Source organism: Fonsecaea multimorphosa (assembly GCF_000836435.1).
Source record: "Fonsecaea multimorphosa CBS 102226 unplaced genomic scaffold supercont1.6, whole genome shotgun sequence".
In the NCBI taxonomy this organism is placed as follows: domain Eukaryota; kingdom Fungi; phylum Ascomycota; class Eurotiomycetes; order Chaetothyriales; family Herpotrichiellaceae; genus Fonsecaea; species Fonsecaea multimorphosa.
Genome location: NW_015971640.1, coordinates 811,703 through 831,611, shown reverse-complemented (window position 1 = coordinate 831,611; position 19,909 = coordinate 811,703). Strand labels below are relative to the sequence as shown.

At 51.9% G+C, this 19,909-nt stretch overlaps 8 protein-coding genes across 8 annotated transcripts; 3 read left to right on the top strand and 5 right to left on the bottom strand.

Moving 5' to 3' along the window:
* Positions 1-640: 640 nt before the first annotated feature.
* Z520_04046 (uncharacterized protein) lies at positions 641-3,745 on the bottom strand (the record flags this gene model as incomplete). The annotated part of the gene is made up of 1 exon (XM_016774556.1): positions 641-3,745. The coding sequence occupies one exon, from the start codon at positions 3,743-3,745 to the stop codon at positions 641-643; it is 3,105 nt and encodes a 1,034-aa protein (XP_016634483.1).
* Positions 3,746-4,110: 365 nt separating this feature from the next.
* On the top strand, positions 4,111-5,937 carry Z520_04045 (uncharacterized protein; the record flags this gene model as incomplete). The annotated part of the gene is made up of 1 exon (XM_016774555.1): positions 4,111-5,937. The coding sequence occupies one exon, from the start codon at positions 4,111-4,113 to the stop codon at positions 5,935-5,937; it is 1,827 nt and encodes a 608-aa protein (XP_016634482.1).
* Positions 5,938-6,721: 784 nt separating this feature from the next.
* Z520_04044 (uncharacterized protein) lies at positions 6,722-7,679 on the top strand (the record flags this gene model as incomplete). Its single annotated transcript, XM_016774554.1, has 2 exons — positions 6,722-6,874; positions 6,942-7,679. The coding sequence occupies 2 exons, from the start codon at positions 6,722-6,724 to the stop codon at positions 7,677-7,679; spliced, it is 891 nt and encodes a 296-aa protein (XP_016634481.1).
* Positions 7,680-8,083: 404 nt separating this feature from the next.
* Positions 8,084-8,470, top strand: Z520_04043 (uncharacterized protein; the record flags this gene model as incomplete). The annotated part of the gene is made up of 1 exon (XM_016774553.1): positions 8,084-8,470. The coding sequence occupies one exon, from the start codon at positions 8,084-8,086 to the stop codon at positions 8,468-8,470; it is 387 nt and encodes a 128-aa protein (XP_016634480.1).
* Positions 8,471-9,633: 1,163 nt separating this feature from the next.
* Positions 9,634-11,958, bottom strand: Z520_04042 (uncharacterized protein; the record flags this gene model as incomplete). Its single annotated transcript, XM_016774552.1, has 2 exons — positions 9,634-11,755; positions 11,801-11,958. The coding sequence occupies 2 exons, from the start codon at positions 11,956-11,958 to the stop codon at positions 9,634-9,636; spliced, it is 2,280 nt and encodes a 759-aa protein (XP_016634479.1).
* Positions 11,959-13,380: 1,422 nt separating this feature from the next.
* Positions 13,381-15,446, bottom strand: Z520_04041 (uncharacterized protein; the record flags this gene model as incomplete). The annotated part of the gene is made up of 2 exons (XM_016774551.1): positions 13,381-15,190; positions 15,241-15,446. 2 exons carry the CDS (start codon positions 15,444-15,446, stop codon positions 13,381-13,383), a joined length of 2,016 nt encoding a protein of 671 aa, XP_016634478.1.
* A 1,086-nt stretch (positions 15,447-16,532) lies between these two features.
* On the bottom strand, positions 16,533-17,258 carry Z520_04040 (uncharacterized protein; the record flags this gene model as incomplete). Its single annotated transcript, XM_016774550.1, has 1 exon — positions 16,533-17,258. The coding sequence occupies one exon, from the start codon at positions 17,256-17,258 to the stop codon at positions 16,533-16,535; it is 726 nt and encodes a 241-aa protein (XP_016634477.1).
* A 704-nt stretch (positions 17,259-17,962) lies between these two features.
* Positions 17,963-19,833, bottom strand: Z520_04039 (uncharacterized protein; the record flags this gene model as incomplete). The annotated part of the gene is made up of 4 exons (XM_016774549.1): positions 17,963-19,311; positions 19,362-19,582; positions 19,635-19,704; positions 19,761-19,833. The coding sequence occupies 4 exons, from the start codon at positions 19,831-19,833 to the stop codon at positions 17,963-17,965; spliced, it is 1,713 nt and encodes a 570-aa protein (XP_016634476.1).
* Positions 19,834-19,909: the final 76 nt, after the last annotated feature.

The following is a 19,909-nucleotide window of genomic DNA, read 5'->3' as shown; positions in this document are numbered from 1 at the left end:
CGAAAGTCTGGCAAGAGTAAAAGCAAGGAGGGACACAGCAATGGTACCGAAAAAAAAAGTCTATGGCTGGATAGAGCGAGCGGATGAAGGTGACGCGACAGTTTTTAGATCGGAGGGGATTCGGAGAGCATTGGACGAGAGATGCAGGGCACGGGCACACGAGGCGAGAAAGAAAAGATGGATTGCCGCGGCGAAAGCAGATGGGATGGTGGTGTCTGCACTGGAAGGGTAACGGCTTGACGGTCTGCGAAAGGGAGAGACCGAGAGCCGCGCCCAGGAGTACCAGGACTGTACCTCGTAATAGTGTTCGCAGCAACTGACCATGTCCGTTGAGCCGAGGCACATCACCTCAGCCCATGCCCTTGGCACCCGTGGCTCCCAACTGGCTCCTTGTACCTTGGCTGCCAGTGGGTGGCCAGTGCTTGGGGAGAGTTTGCGTCACACGGGCAAACATCGGTAACCGGCCAGAAGGGAAAACTCGGAGATCAACAGCCACCACCACATCATCCTCCCTTCCATACGCACGCATGTTCCTGTCCCTCGCCTGACTCCTCTCCCTCTCCCTACTCCTTCTTCCTGCCCTCTCCCTTTGATCCGCTCCATTGATATAGATGCCTTTTATCCCCCCTTTACTCTTTTGTCACTCCTCCGCTGCAAATCGTTGCAACGCCACCCCCAGGCTGACTGCACCCTCGTGTTCGCCATCTCCCTCACGCCATGGTTGCAGCGTGTTCAGACTGCACAGATGTCGCATCGTCGGTCGACCATGCGGGCAGTTCCACGGCTTGTCGATTGTCCCCATGTTCGCCACTACCTTCTCCATCTGTCTCTTGGACAACGTCTTGCCGATCATAATGCTCGATCGACATGCTCGCATCGCGAACATCTTTCTCACTTTGCTGGGTCGAGGGATATCGGGTTCCCCGCGCCCAGGTGTATCGGCAAGTAGCTGGATGAGTTCCTCTAGGTCTTTCATACCAAAGACAACTTCTCTGCTGAGTGGCAGGCTGACGAGATGGCAACGTTGCCCAACCATTCGTTCTCCGCTCGTGTCTACCTCGACGAGAAACCCGTTCTTCTCTAAGGCCTCGTTATTCTCTAGCACAATTTCTTCTTCCACAGCCGTCAAGTCGAGTGTCACAGGTCGGACAAGCCTTTGGTTACCCACAACAGTCTCGGCTTGTAGTCTTTCAAAATTGTATTTCTCGTCTGATGCGTGCTGGTCAATAATGAACAGTTCGTCCTGAGTTGATTGGATCTTATCGTCGGATTCCAGCTTGATGGGTCGCACGGCCAGAATGAACCCGAGGTTGAACTGCCCAACAATCTTCATTCTCGCAAAGTCCGGCTTCGACACGGTCAGTGAAAGTCTTGCCTCCGGGTCTTGTGCAGCATCATCGTCAAAATCGTCGACGTGCAAAGATCGATGGTTTATGTTGGCCTGCGCTAATTCAGCGTAGTTGCGCATCTGTCGAGATACGGCTGAGATAGAGAACTCAACTGTCGCTAACAAATTCGTTGTAGATTCCTTGGCCCGTCCCCCTGCCAGGGCTTTTGTTGCTCGGTTCAAGTTCTCTTTCGTTGGAAGAGCTGATCTTGCTTCAGCCGCCAGGATAAGCTCTGCCACTTTGGCTTCTTCAATCCTTTTCTTCTCTTCGTCATCAATATAGTCTGTATCGGATTCTCCTTCCATATCAAGTGCTGCGTGTACTTCGTTCCCGGTCGCATCCTCGTCATCCTCCAAGCTCTGCTCATCCGAGTCGGATTCGAGCTCAGCGTGAAATTCCTCATTCACCTCGCTACTGCCGTCGACACCTTCCGTATCAGCCTGTCCTTCAGCGTCACCTTCCTCCGCGTCCGGTATATCGGATCCTTGGGCACCAAATCTGCGCAACTGTTGAGAAAATTGCAGTGTGCCTGGACTTTTGCTGCGCTTTTGCCTCTTGCTTGCGTGACTCAGACTGCCAGGGATGTCACGCTTCTCCTGCGGCTTGGGAAACTGACTGCCTAGGATTGTGGTAATGGTCCGGTCTCCGATTGTGACAGTGGCAATTTCTGCTGGCATCCGCTTTGGCCTCATCCGGTCAAAGGCGTTCTGTACGAGCCCTTTTTCCTCGCCAGTTCTCGACTGCACAATAGCTTCGATCTCTGGCGTTTGGCGTGGAGTGTCCTGGCATATAGCGGACTGGTCCTTTGATGTGGGTAGCGTTTCAGCCATTCTCGCGTTGAAATCACTAACATGTTTCTTGGCTGGATCCAACTGCAAAGGCTCTTCCTCATCCTCAAACTGTGGGGGATTTGCCTCTTCGTCGCCCATTTCTTGGGCATCATCATCTTCAATATCCCCTTCCGTTGCTGTGTCTTGCCTGGCCATCTGTCCAACTGCTTCATCTGCAAATCTTTCACGTGTGTTTCCCATTTGTGACTGCGATTTTTCACTCTGTCCAACCTCATCTCCGGTGCGTGAGAATTTTTGCAAGTCATGCTTCAACGACTCCGTCTGAGACTGCTCCTCTTCCAATCCTTCCTCGTCTTGGTGGTCGTCGACGAGGTTTGCGGGCTCCGAAAACGAAGTTTGTCGACTTGCAGTTTCGGGACTGCTTGAGGATGTCTGGCGTTGGAAGCTCAATTTCTGTAAGGTAGGCAGCTTGGACTTAACGAACTGCGATTGAGGGACCGTCTGATCTTGCCGATCAAACATCTCATTTAGTGCGGTCTTCAGACTCTCAACAAGCGATGCCGAGTCATGAATCAATATTGTTCGTTTGTCAGGCGATACATTCACGTCGTATGCATTGGTGTCCATTTGAAGATCCGCGAATATAAAGGGTGACTGAGAGACATTAAAAGCCTTGTATACTTCATTGATGGCCTTTGAGATTTGAGGTAAGCCGCATGGTCTGCCATTGACAAAGAACAATTGTCGATCAGGCGTCTGCCGGCCTTCCCCAAACACCGGTTTTGAGATATGGCCCTCAACACGTATGTTGGTATGCTTTTCTTTTCGGGCCATTTGTGTCAATGTGGGCTGATAGTCCAGCTCTAGGTCCAGAGCAACCAATGCACTTAGCGTCTTAGCCCCGTAGACGTTTGCGATATTCTCCCGGGTTGTGGCATTTCCTTTTGTAGAAAAGACCATCATGCCTTTGCCTTTAGGCATGGCGTTCTTGACAGTGAATTTGACATTGACGCCAATACATGCATAGGCCTGAAGCAAGCCCAGGACTTTTCCATACTCGCGTTTGATATTCTTAGTCAGTTCTTTGCGTCGCACAGGGAGGCTCTCGAACAGATTCTCAACACTAGCAATAGTGCCTTTTTGGGCAGCAACGACGGTCACAGATTTGAGCTTGCCCAGGGAATCAAAATCAAGCCGCTTGCCCTTGGGCGCTTCATCCGCTTGTGCGGTTACGACAGTGAACTTGGAAAGAGCACAGAGCGAAGAGAGTGCCTCGCCTCGAAAGCCAAAGGTCTGCAGACTAGAGAGGTCATCGAAGTTGGAAAGTTTGGAAGTGTAGTGCTTCAAGGCGAGAGTCTCGTAGTTGGCTGGAGCAATGCCGGAGCCATTGTCTTGAACCTCGATTAAGTCCAGGCCATGGTTTTTGAAGCGGACTTCCACAGCAGTGGCACCTGCATCAAGGCTGTTCTCAACCAGTTCTTTGACCACGGAACAGAGGTCAACGATGACTTGCCCAGATTGGATCTGGTGAACCGACTTGGCCTCGATGGCCTTGATGGTAGCCATCCCAGGCCATGTTGCTACCAGAAGGAGACAAAGAAGGAAGACACAAATTGACCAGCTCCACCGTCTCCCGCCGAATCAGGATGAGAGCCGGATCGCAATTGATGAGATTTGACGGAACGCGATTGAACATGAAGGTGAAGCCAGGCTGAAGCTGATTCGTGGAGAATTGACGTCGGCGCCAAGATTGCCAAGCATGACGTCAATTGGTCGATCTGCGCTGAGAGGCGGATTTCCATTTTGTAGACTTTGATGGCGAGAGCTAGACCAAGAGGCAACTTGAACTCGTCTTTATCATAGAAAACAATCGGAGACCTTCATCCTGATGCTAAAGCGTTCACCTTTCTTGAATTACAACACTTTCTCCAATGCTTCAAGATCTACCCGTAGAGGTAATACAACAGATCATTGGCCACTTGCCTACCGCTTCATCAATCATCAACCTCTCGCTGGCAAACCACAAGATCCATTCGATTATTTCAGCAGATGACTATAGTGTCTTTCGAACATTTGTGCAAAGGGCTTTCCCAACAATCGATTCACCACCATATTGGCAAGATGTCGCGCGCACCTTGACGTCACGATCGCGAGCCTGGGACCGCCGGGCTTTCGTCGCTAGAGAATGCTGCCCACCGGCTGATAATAGCGAGCATCCACGCCCACAAACTCCCGGTCTTCCAGTAGGCTATCGACCAGCCATCGATAGCTACGAGACATGGCAGGGAGGGTCATGGACAGACCGGAAAGAAGTGCTTGCGTGGGGAGCAGCGGGGAGATTGCAGCTTCGAACTATTCACAACGGCGTGACCACTTGGACCTCATTCAGGGTCCCAGAAGATCACAGACAAGACCTGGATATTCTGGATGTAAGACTTTTGCGTCCCGATCAGAATCAAAATTTAGATGGCGAGACAATCGTCCTTCAAAGAGCAAACCGCGAGGTCGTCCGTGTCGAGACTTCCTCGCACCCCGACATCTTCACGCAAAAGTCTCGCTATACCAACCTCCCTAACGAGTTCACCTGTCTAGATATCAGTCAGAATCCCGAGCCTCTCCTTGCAGCTTGTGGAGACAGCTGCATCAATATCTATACGGTTCACAGTCCAGACCAAGCTGCGCGGCCCATGAGCTCCTTTAAGGTGGAAGAAAGGCACAAGCTTCGATCAAGGATGCGATGTGTAAAATTTCTGTCCGAAAACACGATTGCAACTGGCAACCAATTCCTCGAAGGACGCGAACGTGCACCGATCAGTATCTACGACATTACCCCTAGTGGTCTTTCTCCGACACCAGTTGCTGCATCAATGTCCTTCACCGAGTCCAGTCATCCGTGGGCGGGCCGCCATAGCGCCAATACCATTGCCCCACTAGGTGACGTGGGATTCAGCGGAAGCCGTCCTCAACAGTTGTTCCTGTCCGGCTGGACCGACGGGATCGCTCGACTCTATGACATTAGAGTCCCTCGGAGATCGGTAGCGGAGTACGTTGATCCCGTAGACGACGGGCAAATCCTTTCTCTCCTCCCAGTTGGCCACGAACGCTTCTTCGCCGGCAGCCATCAGAACGGTTGTCTGAAGTCCTTTGATTTCCGCATGCCGGGAGCTAGGGCCTACTCGTATTTAAATGCGCGACCACCTCAGACTGTCAAGCGTCCGACGCCGCAGAGAGACATAAACATCTTTCTCACTCCGACGGTCAACATTGGTGAACGACTCTGGGAACCACTCCCACGTCACCCTCGCAAACGCTCTCAGCGCTACCGGGGTAGCGTCTATTGTCTGTCGAGCCCTTCATCAACCTCGCCTACAATCTTTGCCGGAATTGAGAACCACGTATTACAACTCGACTTTGTTTCCACGGATGACTTCCGCAAAGCTCACAGACACTTGGGAGCTAGCGATCCAAATGTCGACATCGTGCAGGACGAGAAGGATCAGATCACTGGAGATCATATATTGAACTTTTCATGCTATGAGAGACCCAGAGAAGGCAAGGAAAGTACGGATCCCGTTCTACTGAGGAATCAAACGGACCTGGTGGACGAATTGGTGGACGGCAGCATGCACAGTGCCGGGCGAAGGGAAGACGGATGGGACGAACGATGGCGGTTGAACACGTCTGGCAAAGATCGTGGGCACAGGGAATCAGGATGGCGCTCTTTGAGGCGACCGTCATGGAGTCGTCGGAGCCGATAGACCTCGTAGAAGCCAAACATGGCAACGAAGTCGAATAACCTTGGACGAAAACTCCATCAGCGCAGCGAGACCATGGTCCAAAGTCAGACTATGCTCAACTCAGGAAGCTTTGTCAATAGTCACTAATCTGTGATTATAGTCAAGGGATGGCCGTGGCCAGTGACTATAGTCATAACTGACTACCTAGTTGTCATCGCTGACTTACGAGATCTATGGCGAAACAAAACCCCCCTTCTCCAAAGCCTTGTTGGAGCAAACCAAACCCCCGGAAGGAGATGGATCCATCACGGTTCCCCAGCCGAGGGTAAATCTGCATACGGTACGACTTATGCGGAGAAACACAGTCGTCGTGTCGTGTACTAGGTATTGAATGCTCTCCTCGCGGGGAAGGCGAAATTCAAGGCGGCGTACCCCGACATTGCTGGTAAATGCCAGAAATACGAGGATGAAGGGGCGAGTAGCTTCCTTTGGCTGGGTTTAGAGACGTTCTCTCTCCCCGTATGCATGCTAATTTTCCCGAGATCCAAAGATTGTGCTTGTTGTGCAATAGGCCACACCACCGTTTCGTGACTCAAGTTGGGAAAAGGAACCAAAGCCAAAGTCCTGATCGCAATACGTGGGAAGAACATTGAGATCAGTCACGACAGGGGAACAGAGAAAGTGACAAGGACAATATGACGGCGCCAGAGAAGGCCGTCGCTTTCATAGGCAAGCATCCCCTTTCCTCGACTCTAGGTGTACACCTTGCCAACGAAACTCAGGCCTGGGGGTGATGGGTTACAACATGGCGGTCAATTTACGCACCAAAATGCCCAAGGACATGACTCTTGTGGTGAGCGATGTGTCTCAGGCCGCGATATCCGGGTTCCAAGAACAAATGAAGGATGTAGGGCCGGTGGTCGTTGCGGCCAACGGGTGCGAAGCGATTCAGAAGGCCGTGAGTATTTCAATGTTTCGATGTCCCCACGCAAAGGTAGGACCTAAGATTGAGAGCTTGCCCCTAGAATACGATTATAACGGTCTTACCTAACGACGCCGCCTGTGACAACGTCTACCTCGACCCATCAACCGGTATCCTCGCGGGCGTCAAGCAGGCCGATGCCTCGCAGGCCAAGATTGCCATGGAGTGCGGGACCATGAGCCTGGAAATCATCCACAAAGTCCGCGACGCCTCGTCACAGCTCGGCAACCTCACGTTCATTGATAGCCCCATCTCCGGCGGGCCGCTCGGAGCCAAAGCAGGCACGCTGACCATTATGGTTGGGTGCGATGAGGCTGTTTTTCCAAAGATCAAGCCGCTGCTCGAGCACATGGGCAGCGGGGTCAGGCGGTGCGGCGACGTGGGGACGGGGACGGCGTTCAAGACCATCAACAACTACATGTCGATCAACAACGTGCTGGTCGCCAGCGAGGCGCTGAACATCGGCGCCAAGTTGAACCTCAACATGGACGACCTGATCGACACGGTCAACTCCAGCAGCGGCATGAGCTGGATCACGCTCAAGAACAACCCGGTGCCAGGCGTCACGCCCGGCGGCGCCGCGAGCAATGACTACAATGGTGGTTTTCGGATAGAACTGGGCCAGAAGGATCTAACGCTGGGCGTGCAGTTGGCTAAGATGGTCGGTGCGAGACCCGTGGTTGCGCTTGAGACGCTGAAGACCTTGGAGGAAGTGGCGGGTGATCCGAGATATGCTGGAAAGGACTTGCGGGTTGTGTACAAGTGGCTGAATGAGCAGTAGCCCAAATGTTGTCGTGGCTATTCAGGTTGTGCTGATGGAAGGAGACTGTGGTCATGAAAACGTTGATGAGGCCGTTCCAGGAGCTTGTCCAACAAACAAACATGCGGAATTGGCTAAGTAGATGACACGGAAGGCTACCAGCGTCCAAGCGCACGTTCAGTTGCTAGAATTCCCCTTTACCTTGTCCTATCAACCTGATGCTGGAAAATGAGTGGGAGATTAATGTATCTAAAAGCGGCGGAACTGTGTATGATTCTCCCTCGGCGCCTTTTGCCGCGAAGAAAATCAATTCAACTTCCCCAATTGAAGTTCTTCCCCATTCAAGTTGTTCAATCTTCAGACCTTAACAATTCATCTTCATCCTATTCCGTATATACCTCAACAATATCGTCTCTATCTACACCATGTCAACCGCCAGCACTCCGTCCCTACGCACGCTCTACCGCCGCATCCTGCGCGAACTCCCACCAACGCCTCAACCACGCCACACTTTGCCTCGATCGCCCATCCACGCCTCGATCCGCTCGCACCTGCAGCAGCAGCAGCAGCAAACTGGGAACACTTCCACCGGGGCAACCCCCGCTGGGGCCGCCGTGACGGACCAACAACTCGCCCGCCTGCAAGAGCTCGAGCAGTTCGTCATGTACCTGCGCGCCCAGAGGATGTACGGCACGCTGCTGCAGAGGTATAACCCGGGGATGGGCATGGATGAGGAGGAGAGGGTGCGGTTGACGGCGAGGCGGGTGGGTATGGATTTGCCGGTTGAGTATGAGTGGAAGATGAAGCGGTGAATAAGACCCATATTTGCGCGAGATGGGTTGGAAATGTGAGGCTTCGTTGAGTTCAAGTGATGGACGGAACGGGTGGAGGGGTGTGGGAATTGTCTCGCTTTGATACAGGCAGGTGTCGATGCGGTGGTATTCTGGACGTTCCGAAGCAACCAGCATAATCGGCAAAGACAGGCTACGACTTTCAAAGGCGAGCATGGTCTATCTTATGTCGAAGCTGGGTGGAATCATTGGTACCCAGACACGGACATGGACATCGAAACCGACACCAACACCACCACCAACCGAGCGTCCCAGCTCCATCCGCATAGCCCTGCAAATCCATATCGCAACATTCCCTCCTTTACAAAAGACCGCCTCCACCTCCGCCCCACCCAGCCTCTGCGGAAAAGTCCAACCCCAGTCTTTCCACCGACTCACTACCAGGACAACAATCAGCCAGCTCTCACGGGATCCCCTGACCCCATTCAAAAGCCCTGCGAAAGATACAGAGTTATCGTCACCACGGCAGCAATCACGAACATGCAAACTTATAAGTTCTTCGCTTGGTCACGCCGCCGCCGGAAATACTGGCTGCGCCAGCTACGCCGTGCATACGGACATCTGCATTAGATCACGCTCGCCTGAGGCAGAAGTATAGTCCGGCTGATGGCCGCGAAGGTACAGAGTTGTGAAGCTGTGAAGGATGTAGGGGTAGATAGACATGTATGGTCTGAGAAGATGCGGTATATTAATCTAGATGGAGATGTTTAGAATTACTTGCCGGTATTAATATAGAATGTTGGTCCCTTTTCGAAAACGGAATCTAGAGGCATGTATTTGATAGAGGTGTGTATCATTCATTCGACCTACCCAGAGAACAAAAAAATACTCTGGTACATTGACAGAAATCTCCATTCTCACTTCAACCAGAATCCAGTACTCCCCAAACTTCGCCCAACCGCTTTATCATTTCTCTCTTGACGTCTCGTGGTCCCAATCCTCATGCCGTTTTCCATTTATCCTTCGCCAGAGAAACATTCGTCCGAAATTTGTGCAGACTCCGCTGTTCGGTACTCTCCCCTGACGCCTTCCACCCGATCTGCACCGATTAAGATGGCGTCGGCTCTGTGTCATGTCCCTGAATACCTAGATACCTTTCCGACGCCCGTCAGTGTCCTCTATTTTCACAATGCAAAAAAATCTTGCTCCTCGTATTGGTCCTGGCCTTCTATCGCGTGGTACATTTGCAGGTCGCGTCCGTCGGAGAACTCAGTATCCAGGGTGCTGAAGTTGAAGTCGCCGTCGAAATCGAGGAACATTGGATCAGTGTCAAAGGCATCACCCGTATTCCCGGTATTGACGAACTCTTGGAATTCGGGATCGAGGGTCATTGGGTCAATAGCAGCGAAGTCGCCACCAGTATTTTCAGCGTCGTCGCATTCTTGGAATTCAGGGTCGTCCATGAGTGTGGGGAGAGTCTCAATGTATGGCAACGCAGTGATAAGACCTTGCCCACTTGCCGGTAGCAAAGATGGGAGACTGGGTTTCTCAGGCATGAATGCTCCTAGGGTGTCGTTGCCCAGTCCGTACACTCCAGTCGAGAAAGGCGACATCAAACCCGTTTCATCCAGCGCAAGGCCTTCCAATGGCTGCGTAGGTTTTGAGGGTCCATGATCGGTCCGAGATCCAAGGTCGTTTGTGACGTCCCAGAATGGTCCGGAATCATGAGATGTCCTGTTATTGGCGTCTGCGAACTCGACTCGGCGATTCTGATGGCCATCCTGACCGGGTGTTTGGCTGGTAGGCGTCGCAACATCCGTGGTCCTGCGGTTCAAAGAATTGGTGTTGTTCTTCGCACCAACGACATCGTTGTCCCACTCGTTCCATGGCTCAGCGTGTAACTCGAGGTTCTCGGATCCTTCAACTCGCAACTGCAGTCGGTCGATCTCCATCTGAAGATTCTCAAAGACATCTTCGTCACTTGCATGATCGACCCTAGACACATTCTCGCTCCCTCCCAGTGTTGCCCGCATCCGATTCAGTTCGTGAAGATAGGTCAGTGTTGTGGTGTCCTCCGGGCCCCAGTGGTGACAAGCAGCATTATAAGCTTTGAGATACCACTCCTCTGCCCCTGAAAAGTCTTCCGACTTCTCACAGATCCATCCAAGGCACTCGATAGCATCGATGGTAATGATTGCTACGTCATTACCACCTTGGGTGAGGGCATCATCTAGCTCCAGAACTTGTAACCAAAATTTCCTTGCCTGGTTGTTGAACTCGTGACGATAATGGACATATCCAATCTGGTACAGCACTTCTCTGCAGAATACATGCTTTTCGCCCAATGTGTCCACACTGCCCTGCAGCAAACGATACCAGCATTCCATGGCTGTATTGAAATCCTCATGCTTGGTAATGGCCCTGGCTATATCAAATTCGAAAACGAGGACCAGCTCCGAATCGTGCTCCTCTTGTCTCCGGGCAACATCACACATCATCTCCAACAGCAGTAATGCTGACATTTGTTCTGTCTCGGGGCTGTGGAGCACTTTCAGAATCATCGATACGGGATGGCTTTCTTGAAGAATGGTCCTGGCTACACTGAGAAGGAAAGAATATACCCCGCACCTCAGTCGACTGCTGTGAGGGTTCTCCAGCCGAATGCACTCATATATCAGACGCTCAAGCAACGTTGGATGTTGTCCCTGCAGTACTATCGGTGCTTGGCGACGAATATATCCCATTGCAGCCCGGCTGGTATGCAAATCTCTTCCTTGACAAGCAAATATGGCATCTGTGACGGCGTTGAAGAATTGGACTGGATCTAATACGTTGGAGTGGGCACACTGGCTGGCGTTGACGGTCTGTAGTAGGAAGTAGTCGTCGCTTTGGTGAAGTCGCCAGGAGTAGTAATTGTTGACTTGGATCAACGCAAACTCGAGGTCGTGCATGTCTTGGGACTGTTTCAAAAAGATCTTTGTCATGGTCACTTGTCCATGACGACGCTCAGCTTTTGCATCGTAATTCCGATCTTGGAAGGTTTTCAGGATGTGCAGACAGGCCCTCTCTGGAGATGGCCTGGCGGTTGTCGAGTCCCGCATTGTATTGTGAGCCAACAAGGATCTGAAATGGCGCGTCACACGACGTGTCGGGACTTCGTGGCCATCAAGAACCGCGGTGGGCGTTCTCAACCCGGCAAGTGCAAAGATTTGGAGAATCTTTGCAACAGGGGCCAATTCTCCCTTTTTGAAGTACTTCCTTGTTCCCAGCTGTCTCTGTTTCAACCGGGTTTTATACATCGACAGCCTTATGGGATTAGCAGGTAATGTGCACTCGGGGGTTGTTGCCTACCCTGCTACGAAATTGTATTCTTTTGCAAGTATCTTAGCTACCTCGGGCAGTGGAAGCTCCTTGCGGTAATACAATTGATTAAAAGGTTCTCTGATGCGGTCCCAGTCTGCTTTGCTTGGAGCACGGTTTCGAGATCGCTTGGATTTGGCGGGCGCCATGGGCAGAGTGGTACTAGGTACCTCAGCCTGATTGCTAGTTGTGACGGATGAAAGATGCTAGTCAGGCAGCAAGAGTCATAGGCAGAGATCTTTCATGAAAGGATGATGTTGCGTGCAAACGAATAGACAACCTTACGACCGGACGCGAAGATGAATCCTGCGTAGAATATATGCACCTCTTGATCAGCTGGAAACTCGAACAGAAGTTGTTAACAAAAAAGCAGCCATGCTCAGTTCGGTTAGATGGTTGACAGCCCGTGAGGCTTGTGGTGGAACAACTTGGCCATGTTTGTGCCTTCGCAACAACTTTTGTCGTGGCCAATGATGGTTGATCGGTGTCCGTAGCCAGGTCTTGTCGTAGGCGTCTCGGACATGGACTGGCCTGCAACAGCCAATGGAAGAGTTCCAGTGACGAAGAAAAGATATGTATTGCTTTGCCGTTCCATTTCTTCCAGCTCATGAACACTGTCCGCTTGCATGCAACTAAAGAGAAAGTAAACCGCAGAATAACAGAGAGGAAGGATCGAAGAGAGCGAGAGAGAATCTCGAGGAAAGTGCCTGCCAACTATTTACTTACCGGGCCTAGCGCGTCCTGGGGGCCAGAATCACGTTCCAGATGGTCCGTGCTCCATCTTTCTCTAGGACCAAAGTGTTTTCAAGAAGGAATGGGATTCTAGCCAGGAAGATGCTCTAACATTCCGCAACCAAGATCGCTGCCGAATCGACATCCAGAGGCTCCCAAAAAATACCAATCAAGGGTTCTCACTCTCAAAATGGTAGATAGAGTGGATATCTCGATACAGGTGGGGAACTGAACTGGACACTGGGTCTACCCGTAGGTTATGAGCACCGCTGCCAGGTATTTTCAGATACGACGACTCCGAAGGAACCGATCAGTAGCTGAATATTGAACGTGGCACGAAGCCCTTGTGGCGCGAATTGATGTTGGGCTGCATAATGTATAAGATTACGCGTTGTTCATCATTTCCCCTCTATTTGCCTGGTTCCGCTCAATGCCACTGATCGCGATTCCCAGTTTGATATCAAGAGGTCTAATATCGAGATAGGCCTGCAGAATGAATTCTCACCCTCCAGACAACCGTGACTTGAAAGGAGAACAAGATAACGCCGCAGAAAAGTCTTGTGCTGCCTCATTCAAACCGTCTAGCGAAGTCCTTATACACTCAAATAGCGATGTACAAGTAACTTGTAGTCCATGACCTTCCCGTTACGGCAGTCCAGTTGTCCCTGTAGCTGCCGCACGGACTATCTTAAAGTTGGTAGCCGACCAGAATTCCAAGCGGGCGACAATCCACTCCACGACTCGGCTACGCGACGGGAGGAAGGGGTCCCAGCCTCGCTCCCGAAAGCCAAATTCGACAATTCGACATCACTCACAGGGCCCAAGGCACATTCTGGCTTCTACTGCCAGTTCAGAAGCTGCTCAATGTCGTCCGCGTCAAAGTTGCACTCGGGCAGATCGTTCTGAAAGAAGATGGACAGATCTTGTGGAGAACCAGCGGCAGGTCCCTCAGATATAGCCGGAGCAGAAAGGTTTTGCGAAACATCAGTCGCCGCCGCAGCATTGAAATCCCATGTACTAGTGTCGTATCCTCCCTGCATGGTCTCACTCCAGGACTCTTGATTAGCAGTGTCCATGTATGAGTCCAAGAACACTGAAGGAAGGGCCTCATCGCCATCATTTACTGCCGGCACAGTCCCACTCGTCGAGTCAGGAAGCCAATCCAGTCCTGGCTGAGAGAACGTGTCATCTCCAAACATTGCGAAACTCGCATGGCTGTAGTCGACGTCGATCTGCCCGTCGGGTGTTTCTGATTCTCCACAAGCCTCCAATCCCGGACAATCGAATTGTACTTTTGGATCGTCTTTCGCAATTGAAACCACCTGAACATCCTCCTCCTCCTCGTCTCCCTCCATTTTCACCTTGACCAGACCAAGCTCTCCCAGCTTCTGAAGTGCTCTGAACTCCCTCAACAAGACCGAGATATAGGGATGGGAGCGGCCGAATTTTATGGCTGTCCAGACCAGGGCCTTGCAGTAATAGTCTTGAGCCTTGTCAAATTCTTGTGTCGCGAAGTACATCCTCGCCAGGTCCGTTGCTGCACCGATGTAGATGCCGTTGCGTGAGTAGTCGTGGAAATTTTGCTCCCCTCTTTTCACGAGCTTGAGAAAAATCTCCTCCGCTTGGTCTCGCGACATGGATTCGTTGCTCGTCTCCTTGGCTTCGCGTGCTCGCGAGGCATTCTTCAAGTACAGTCTGCCAAGCGAGGCCTGCATGGACAACGTGTAACGATTGTGCTCACCAAGAGTCCGTCTGTAATGCTTGAACTTCGTCTCGACCAGATCTTTCGCATCACACCACTCTAGTCTGGACAGAACCCTGGAGATGTAATTTGTCTCGACGGCACAAATATAGTCGCGATCGAGCTTCACTCGGTCCCCGCCTGCCTCGGCCGAATCCATCATGACTTTGAGCGCAAGCTCGGCAAACGTATCAAGGAGCTCCGCGTCCTGCCCGACATGCATAAGGGTATCTAACACTGTTGTCAAGGGATGTCGTGGCCCGAGCGACCGAGTATTGGCAGACAGATTACGGACGTATCTGACAACTTTGACAAACATGTCAGGCTGCCTGGCCCAAGCCGTCGCCGTGAACATATGAATAATTTCCATTAATAGACTCGGCTCCCCTTGCTCGAGGGCTATCTGGACATTGCGGCCCACGTTGTTCATCTCTTGTCGGCCGTGTGCCTGTGCCTCGTCTCCTCCCCGAAAGAGCTGCAAGGCCGTGAGGAACCCGAGAGTGATCTCTCTGGGATCCGCTTCTGCACGCATCATCGCGATACGTTTTGCCCTCACAGAGGAATGTCTTTCGGTTCTTTCAAGCGTGGTACACCAATGATGTCTGACTTCACTTAACACAAGTTCGATCCTGTGATCCACAGGAGAGACTTTCAGGCAAACCTTCGATAACATCGCTTTCCACCCGACATCGCTCTGCAGCCAGGAGCACTTGTATTGAGGATCCGACCCAAAATGCCGGTAGACTCGATCCCACGCATACGGGCGACCGTCTGTATCCATGCAGCTTGGCAGCGCAAGACCCAAGTCTGCACAGCGTTTTGCTTCTTTTGCACGAGCCTTATGTTCCTCTTTCGTGGAGTTCTTTTTCATTCCCCACTGCTTCAATCTCTCTTTCAACATGTGAGAACTGTAAAGCGTATCAGCAAGCGTTCACATCAACATTCCTGTATGACCAACGCCGCCTGAAACTGATGCTCCTTCGACAAAAGGTCAAGGATGTCTTTCTGTTTCTTCCCCTCCGCCATGTATCGCTGGACCAATGGCTTGACACGATGCCATTCCTCCAAAGACGGGCCCTTTTTGCGAGGCAAGTTATGCTTCCTGACCGCGGAAGGGGTAGCTCGAGTAGAGGTACGCGCTCGTGAGACGGGGGGATTCGGCATAGCGGGATGTTCGTGAATACGTGGGAGAGAGTCACGTCGTGCTTCTGCCGGTTATCAGTATGAACCAGCTGCGATTTCCCGTCAACTCGTCAAACGGCGCTGAGACACGGTGGTTTGGATCAATCAAAGAGACGTACAACCTGTGCATGACTAGAGGACGGCGGCTGAGGAGGGGGAAACAGCTAGGCCGCAGTGCTTTCCCCTGTGATGCCTGAGTGTTTCGCCTTGGGGTCTCCGCGACCCGACCTGTGAGGCTGCGCAAACAAAAGCCTGCTTCAAGCTGTAGTATGCTCCCTCCGGACCGGGCAGTGCTACACGCCACAGCCTGCTCCATAGCGGGCAGCGGTACTGTCCGACGCAAAACATTCAGAGCGACAAGAGGCTGTTCACCATGTTCGAAGGGATCTTGCAAGGGTATCTTCTCCTCCCAAAGGAGGTTTACCATCCTTTGAGAACAAAGGCCCATCATGCTCCGATCAGCCACTGAGGAGCGGCAACTTAGCGAGCTGGGGGTTGATTGGCGCCACCCGAAGCCTTGCAATCCAAAGCGGTCCACGGCATTTTGGACTCTCTGTTCGAAGAGCTTTGGCTGTACGGAGTATTTGTAAGACATCTATTAGGTCAGATTGTTCCAACATGCCGAGTAGCTTCCTTCACGAATATCTCATGCCTGAAAATTTCAGGAAGCTGGCATTGCGGAAATTGGGGCCAATAAAACTTCTGGACACCCCAGACTTGCAATGACCGGTGATAAAAGCAGAAAGGACCATCTGCTCAGTATGGCACATTTATGACAAACCCCGAATTGCGCAAATTGCCAGTATTCATACTTGAGTTGACGACACACCGCGGACACTCACCTCTGCCCTGTCTGTCATCTTATGCCGGTCCAAGTTTTTCAAAGCGATCAGAAAGAGACGTCCGCTGCAAATTATCAAACATTTCATATCTGGCATTCCAATGAAATCCTAACATGTACAGTATATTCGGCCTCCACAGCCTCCGGCCAAGCTGTAAGTCAAAGATGTATCGTGAGAGCATGAGCCATGCGTACAGCGGTTAAAAGCAAGTAGGTATATATAAAGTTCATGCCAAAAGAGCGACAACACCTGCCACTAGACCGGCAGCACCGAGGACGACTTCACTCCCCCGTCGTTTCTGACCATTGGCGATGTTTGTACTTCCAGCACTTGGCGCAACAGCGCCAGGCGACTCGCTGCTTGCTCTGCTCGTTGTGCTAGTTGCGAAACTGCTCTCAGCACCTGAGTTGGAAGGGGACGTTGTTGCTTTACTTCCAGTCACTGTTCCGGACAGGGTAACAACCCCAACTGAGTCGATGGTCGCCGTTGGGACGTTACTATCCGTCCCATCATGGCCACCTGAAGTGGTGGAAGCAGCTGGCGTTGGAATGACAGTCGCTGTCGTGATCAGGGTTACTGGGCCATTGCCTCCACTGGAAGTCTGATCACTTTTGCTCCCAAATGTCAAGCCAGTGATCTGGGCAAGGCTATTCCCATTTCCAACAGCCGATATCTCATAGCCAGACCCAGAACCTTGTATAGTGCCGGCTGGCACAGCGTATGAGCCAGTGTATGAGACGACCCCAGTTGCAATTGTCAGATCTGTGCCCAAATCGGAGTTACTGAGTTTAAGGTCGATGGTTGATGGATCGGTATAACTGAGAGACCAGGAAATGACCAAACTCTTGCTTGGGTCTATTTGCGAGTCGGAACTGGGGGAGGTGAATTCGAGTCCATGAGAGGAGGAAAAGAGTGTCGCCAGACAGGCTACAAAGTGGAAATGCGAGCGCATCGGCGGGGAGGTTGATCGTTCGCGGTTTCCGATAGCGAGCTTGATGGGGTTCAATGCAAAACAATGTGCGTCGTATTTCGTTGAGATTGCTCCACAAAACTTTGGCAAAATGAGTGGACAACTTGCGAATTGGTAAAGAATGGACGCAGCTGGACGATAACCAGATGCAGCACACAAAAGTCCTCCGCATCGAAACCACGAGGAGTGTGGAGGAATCGATAAAGGACGCGAAAGAGGGTGGAAACAAAAGGGAAACGCAGGCGTCATAAGGCCCGCGGAAGCAATCAAACCCTGTCGCGCCTGCCGCCCGCATTGGGAAGTTGGGGCTGATGAGGCTGAGGGGCTTTTCCTCTTGCGGCTTCAATTAAATCACACACCTCCACCCAAGATATTTCTACGACTATACCGAGTACTCAGCTCCGTACACCTCCGTACCAAGTTATGCCCCAGCCTTGCGACAAGCTGGAGCAGCGGATGAAGAATCTTCGTCAGTGAGAATTTGGGCTCAAATGATGATTATACGATGGCAACGGAGAGGCAATCCTCGAGCCCTAACAATAAACTCCTGTCAAGCAATACATCGTATATATAAACGATAGTTCACCAGGGGACAATTTCGTATCATGATAGACCGGTTTGCAAAAGTATTCCATCTCTTAGCCAGACCCCTCCAAAATGTCAACACAATCGCTGTCCTCCGAGGTCTACAAGTCAATCAGACTTCCGCCCTGCTGACCAACTGGCCGGGCTCCAAAAGGGTTACTATTCTGCTGGCCATATCCGCCGCCAAACCCGCCCACTGGCCCGGTCTGAGTCGGCATTTGTTGGCCGAATCCGCCTTGTCCCTGACCGAACCCAGTAGCTTGAGCTGAAAAGAATGGATTGGTGCCAGTTTGAGCAGCACGGAGGCGATCGAGGCCTTGCCCAGCCGAATTGACAAAAGTCCCTGGTGCAGTGTGTTGAGCAGGAATACGCAAATCGCCTGTATTTCCAAATGTATCCTGTCCTTCTCCGGAAGCCAGTAAGGCATTAAGCTTGGCATGCTGCGGATTGACCGGCTTCTGCTGTTGCTGAAAGGTCGGCTGCGGCGCCGAGTAATTCGTGATGGGGTTGGGTTGGGAAGGCTGCGTAAATTGCGTAGTTGGCTGCGATTCGTACAGCGTGCCCAAGGAAGGTTGAGTGCTTGGCCGAGCGAAAGGCGAAGGGGATGATTGCGGTGGTTTTTGGGCGAATGGGTTGTTTGACCCAGTGGGCAACGGTTTAAGTGCATCTGGGATTTGGGGTGACGGAGAGGCCCAAGGATTGTTGGTGCCAGGCTGGAGGTTGGTCTGTTGAGGTGCTTGCGCTCCGAACAAGTCACCGGAAGGCTGCACGCCATACGGGTTGTTGGTCTGAAAAGCAGTCTGCTGGGGTTGAATGGTGTTCTGCTGCTGCAAGAATGGCTGTTGACCAAATTGATCATATCCTGTCGGTTGCGCAGGTTGAAACCCGTTGGAGAAGCCGCTTGGATAGCCTGTTTGTTGTGGCTGGGAATACTGATTGTTCAAGAACCCGGTGCTCTGTGGTTGCTGTTGAAGGGGGTTGCCGAACCAATCCACGGCGGGCTGTTGCTGGTAGCCCTGGTTATAACCAGTTGGCTGGCTCTGCGCTGGCGCTGGCGCAGGAGTATCATCGAAAAGTAAAGAAGCGTTCTGTTCCTCAAGCTGCCGGGCGCGCTGATCTGCCTCCTCCTTACTGAGCTGAATGGCTCTAATCAATGCTGGATCATCCTCATCGGTGCTCCTGCTTTGATTCTCTTTTCGAGCCCTTTCCTCCTCCTCAAGTTTGCTAAGTCTTGTCGCCTCCCGGATGTCACGCTCTTCCTGGTCTTCACGGTATTCGGCGTGCCGATCCGTATGTCGACGTTGTGGATGTGTAGGGCCAGCTATAGCCTGAGGCGCATATTCGTCAATTCCCGTGACACGGGTTTTCCACAACTTCCGGTCGGAGCGTTCGCTGCGAAGGCGGTCTTCATCCAGAATGAGTGAGGTCAATTCCTTGGCAGATGTGCGCACTGCATCAATTAGCATGGGCGGTTCTGGTAGTTGACATGATATTGCTCACCATTTTGTCCCACGTCTCTCCCATCTTCATCAACGTATTGAAATTCTCGCAATGTCTTGATGATGTATATGTTCTTTCTGGCCCAGGTGACCACCAATTCCGAACCCTCGTGCAGACAGTAGTCAAGGACTTTCAATGACTTCAGCACATGTCGCCAGTTTTTGCCCTTATCGTTCAGCCGCTTATCGAGCATGTCCATGATCTCGTAGAAGTCACTTGGGCTGTGAAGGCGATGTCAGCACAGCAGCAACCTGCTTGTCAGCCGGATCTTACTTGTTGAATGTAAGGGCTGCGATCTCAGCCATGTCCGTGCCCGTCGGACCCCACGGATCGTTGGAGGTAGCTGTTTTTTTTATCGATTTAGTATGTGAATAGAGGCCAATGGACTCGGACACCTACCATTTCGCACCTTGACCTGAACGCTACTATATCCCTTTGTGACATTTTTGACACTTCTCACGACTTTTGACATACTGCCTCCTTTTCTGTAGATGGGCGCAGTTTGCAGCGATGAGCCTCTGTAGATGTTCTCGGGCGACCGCTGGCTG